This window comes from Siphateles boraxobius, unplaced genomic scaffold (genome assembly GCF_051911475.1).
Source record: "Siphateles boraxobius isolate OS27281-9 unplaced genomic scaffold, OSU_SipBor_1 262, whole genome shotgun sequence".
In the NCBI taxonomy this organism is placed as follows: Eukaryota; Metazoa; Chordata; class Actinopteri; order Cypriniformes; family Leuciscidae; genus Siphateles; species Siphateles boraxobius.
Window position 1 is genome coordinate 185,001 of NW_027508879.1, and position 5,000 is coordinate 190,000.

General features: G+C 38.1%; 2 protein-coding genes across 6 annotated transcripts in view; one reads left to right on the forward strand and one right to left on the reverse strand.

Annotated features, from left to right (window-relative positions):
* Positions 1-527: 527 nt before the first annotated feature.
* On the forward strand, positions 528-830 carry LOC143752326 (dolichyl-diphosphooligosaccharide--protein glycosyltransferase subunit 4). Its single transcript, XM_077245471.1, has 2 exons — positions 528-654; positions 739-830. The coding sequence occupies exon 1, from the start codon at positions 532-534 to the stop codon at positions 643-645; it is 114 nt and encodes a 37-aa protein (XP_077101586.1). The 5' UTR covers positions 528-531; the 3' UTR covers positions 646-654; positions 739-830.
* Positions 831-874: 44 nt separating this feature from the next.
* LOC143752327 (cytosolic carboxypeptidase-like protein 5) overlaps positions 875-5,000 on the reverse strand; it is a 29,524-nt gene continuing 25,398 nt past the window's right edge. For all 5 annotated transcript variants that reach the window (XM_077245473.1, XM_077245472.1, XM_077245476.1 and 2 more), the window contains 3 exons: positions 4,664-4,803; positions 3,875-3,947; positions 875-1,217 (listed from right to left, as the gene is read on the reverse strand). In XM_077245473.1, coding sequence (XP_077101588.1) covers positions 1,202-1,217; positions 3,875-3,947; positions 4,664-4,803 — 229 coding nt within the window. In that variant the 3' untranslated portion in view covers positions 875-1,201. The remainder of the gene's footprint in view (positions 1,218-3,874; positions 3,948-4,663; positions 4,804-5,000) is intronic.

The window sequence follows — 5,000 nt, forward strand, 5'->3', positions numbered from 1 at the left end:
TGGGGTGTGGTATGTGTTACTCTCCGTGACAATCCTTGCATAGTAAATTTGCTTTCTTCATCCTTCTACATAGTACATTAAAGAGGTATTCATAAAACATTCAGACCTTACCACAAGTCTCTAAACAAAATCCGTTCTATGTTGCCTAATATATTTAATCCATCCTTTCCAGATATTGTTAAATTTATCGACTTCCAATCTTAATGACGCAGTTAGCTTTTCCATCTTATAAATGCTTAGCATTACATCTACCCATTCTTCACGTCTGGATTTTCAAACACGTTTTTGCTTCAAATCAAAGTTTGTAGTTTTATGAATGATTCACCTCGTAGCTAATTTTTTTTGGCCGAGAAATTAATGGAAAAAATAACTTCCGGAAAAACTGGGCAGCACTAATGCACTCTATTGTGCTTTACCTTAAAATGAACTTGCTTTTATAGATGCTATAATGAAGGTCATACCATAGTACAGTAGTACAGTGGTGTGTAATGTAAGGCAGGTCTCAGTAAATGTTTGGTGTATTTCAGCGTGATGGTGACTGACGTACAGTTGGCCATATTCGCCAACATGCTGGGCGTTTCACTATTCCTGCTAGTGGTACTGTATCACTATGTGGCGGTGAACAACCCGAAGAAACTGGAGTGAGACAGAGAGGTGAGAACACACACACACACACACACACACACACACACACACACCTGATCATGTCTGATGGGAAACTGACGTTTGCTCTTGCAGGATGTGAACGGGGAGAACCAGAGGATGATCCGGCCTGTAAATCTGCGTTTTGTATGGAAATCATGGGAATAAATTGTCAAAGTGCGAGAGGATTTGTGTGCGTGTGTTTTTCTTGATGTGAATAACGAAGTCTGCGTTTCTTTCGTAAATACACATTTATGTTTATTGCTTTCTAGAGTTCACAGAGAATTGCATTTAATTCTCAGTATTTTCACACTGAGTTTGATCAGGTTTCTGAACTGTAATAAGCAACACAATTCTATGCAAAATAAAATCTGCCACATAATTGTTCAATTACAAAACGAAGCAACACACACTTAAAAGGCTTTCCTTAGAAACACAACACACGTGCAGTGTGTTGTTGGTTTAGTGTTTATGGACGGTTAAAACAGCTGAATGCTGGGAAAGCACCACATTTCAGTCACTATTAAAGATGAGGATCTTCTGTAGAGGCTGATGATCCTCAGGTCGGCAACGATCTGTTGAGATGAAAGACTTTAAATATTAAAGTGTCACATCAAATCTGCTGCGGTTCATGCATACCGGAATGACCAATCACAACACACTCCTCCAGCCGACCAATCAGAGCACAGTGTGCTTTTCAGAAGGAGGGGGCTTCATAGAGACCGGGAGTAAGCAGGTGTTTCCCGTACAACGTCACTTCACTACTATAGTAAGATATAGTGCTGCACGAATAATCGTATCACAATCGCGATGTCATGATTATATGACGCAAAATGCTGCGATTTTATATGAAAAAGCCTAAACAAATTAGGGCTATTAACGCAACATCTGTAAATTTTTGTCATCATTTGGCTAGTGCTGCATCATGATCCCGCTCTTATTCATGCAAATGCTTTTAAACCATTCCTGCGCGACGAGAAAAAAAAGTGCGCGCAGCCTGTGAATGTCCTGACTGTGACGCACAGAAAGACGCGCGCCAGTATCATGCTCATACACAGACCGCGCGCCAGAATACAGTTCTCTTTCGTGCTTAAACGAACAATAACACACTCGACAAAAATACATTTTGGCATAATTGTGTATTTTCATAACATAAGAGCAGTCTTATGATGAACGTAAAGAGTTGAGACTCGTGAGAGAATGAGGCGCGTGTGTGATCCTCGTCTCTGTCAGCAGCGGCTGCTCTTAAAGGGACAGTACACAGTAGCCACTAATTATCTCTGTCGTTAAAGTTAATCAAAGAAAGGGAACAGAGAAAACACACTGCTCTTGACTACTCCTTATTAAAGTTACAAAAGTTCTTCTATATATAATTTAAAAATTGTATCCAGACATCAATGGCTTATTGATCATTATAGGTGTTATCAATAATTTAGTTGTTGTTGCTAGTTTGAGTTGAGAAATACACATTTCAGAATTATCACTAATCTGTGTGTGCATTTTGCTTGAGAACCAAGCAAGTTGACACATGAAACCATTTGTTTATTATATCGCAATCGCAATATTGACCTCAATAATTGCAATACGACATTTTCCCCAAATCGTGCAGCCCTACTGCGATACATCCTTGAAGAAATCAACTAGCGAGTCACGACTGTTTCCCGAAACTGTATTGTCCCAAATTGGTCGTTCAACCACGTTGGTTAATGATGTCACGAATGTTAATGAATCTGTTTGAGATCGAATTAATGCTAGATGTTTTGCTATAAATAACAGACTATTTCTCCTTTTTTCTCAGTTATTTTGCTTTATTTCCAGATTCAATCAGAGACTCGTTCTTACGCACACACACACACACACACACACACACACACACACACACACACAACATTCTTCAAGAACGAAGCTTTAAATCTCTGGACAAACTAAAAGACGTAAATTACATTTGTATGTATTCTAAATAAAAGATACAGATTGTACTGAATGTTAACTTGCTTATTTGCTCAAGATCAGGATTTATTGAGTCACATGTTATAAAAACAATAAACTCTTCTTCTAACCGCAGGTCGAGATCTGTCGTTACAAACACACAAGTTTGCGATGCTGTTTGCGAATGTTCGTCAGAATGATGGTTTCGGGAAACACCGACTCGTTGAACTGCTGATAACGACGGAACCTGCGACTATAATTAGCTAACGATGCTTTTTTGAAACGCACCGCAGAGCGTTACTGACAGACTGGGAAGAGAGGAGCCGAAACTATGGAGAATATGAGGAAAATAATCAACACTCAAGCAGGAAAAGCGGGGGCCTGTACCATGATGGTAGTTGAACTAACTCCACGTTACAGGATTAGTTTTAAGTTGACAAAACCAAATCAATCCAACCAGGCTTTGTTGGTATCATGATGCTAATCATCAACTTCCTCTGTCACCTCAGGCTTTGATCCTGAGTTTAGCTGTGACATCAGTAGCGAACAGCCAATCACATGCTGAGAAAGAGTGAAACATTAATTTCTTGCGAGAGAAGCAGCGATTCACTTCTCTCTTCTGCAGAATATTACGAGATTGAAAAATATGAATAATTTAAACTAATTTACACAGGAAGAAGAAAATGGCTGTCTTTGAAAGAGGACCACTAAAAGAAAAGTCTTGCTATATCAGTGCAAGTACAAGTTGTGAAGTTAATTTATACAGTTATACAGAACATTTAAGCTCACATGTTGTCATTTTATAGCTTTATTGATTCTAAAGCATATTTATATTACCTTTATATATTTATTCCTTTAAACTGTAATAGTAATTGATTAACTAAAATTTTACATGTGTAATCGATACATAAATAATATCTAAATCATACAAAAATTATTATTCTAAATAAGCATTACTAAAAAGCCAGACGATGTTGTCTTTAAAAATAATTTGCTATGTAGTGACCTTTAAGTTGGAGTAGAAACAGGTGGAGTGACTTTATCGCATCAGACATGTGACACTCTGCTCACAGCTGATTGGTCCAAGATTGGTTTGAGATCTCTAGCCTGGAACATCATCTGTTAGCCACACTGCTAAAAGCCAAACCACTTTCATGGTGCCTAAAACCCAGGGTTGGCTCAAACTAAAATGAAACATACCTGGCTATCCACCTAAACCGGCTTCATGGTATAGGCCCGTGTTCTCGTAGAGCCTTTAAGACTTTGTAAACCCTTCCCTTAAGGACTGTGTGTCGTGTGTTACCTGTTTGTGTGTTTATCTCTAGCATCTCCAGAGGTCCTCAGCAGACGCGATGAACCGTCTTTCCCAGACACACCTAAAAAAAACAGATTCTGAGTTAAATGGATCCATCGGCAGCGTGTATTAATATTCAAATCACAAGCAACAAATAATCAGCATGTTGAGACGGAAAAATGTGTGACAAGAACACGAGGTTTAACCCTGTAAAGCCTGACACATGGAGTAACAGTCAGAAATGAAATGTCTATATTATTTGAAATGGAACTTTGTTTTGTATCATATTTGATGCATCAGACTCCGTTTTATTCAGAGGCCCAAAACTATACAATTTTATGCATATTCTGATATTTATATGAAGTTCTGATGCTTGTAAATCAATGAGTGTAGTGTGATATTTAAATGCTTAGTTTTATGATCAAAGCTCTGCAGTTTTCAAACATATAATGCACTGCAACATAATGATGATTGAGAGATGAACAAATAATCCTTCCTTGAAAGGCTCATGATTATATTTGATACTCGTGACTTTTCTATAAAATGATGTCTGGATAATCAAGTAAACCTTGCTTCAGTCCACTTGAAATATTACTTATTAGTTATATAAGTTATTCTTACGTTTACTTGATAAATATCAGAAAAGATTTCACAGCAGAAAGACTCGAGCTGAAGGTGGACGTTTGTACGAATACTAAAAGACTTTTACGTGCTAAAAAAGGTCTAATCTAGCATTTACAGGCTTACTAAATATGATGCAGTCGTCATTATAGGGTTAATTAAAGCTCCGGCTCTGACCTGCCGGGTGTTTCTTGATGTCGGGTTTGATCAGTTTCCACACTCTCATGTTGTGCGTCTCGTGACCCGTGAGCGGGACGACAACGGACTGAACGTCCTTCCGCACTGGGATACGGCTGGGCCGAGGCTGCAGCTCACATCTGAAACCAGAACACACACTTCAGTCGCTCTTCTAAATGTGTGATATTGTAAGTAATTGTTTAAAAATTACCATTATGAAATGGAGTATAACATTTATTGACATATTGTCATCAATCAAACCATAATGTACATACATGCATACACACATACATACATACATACATACATGCAAACATGCATACATGCAAACATACAT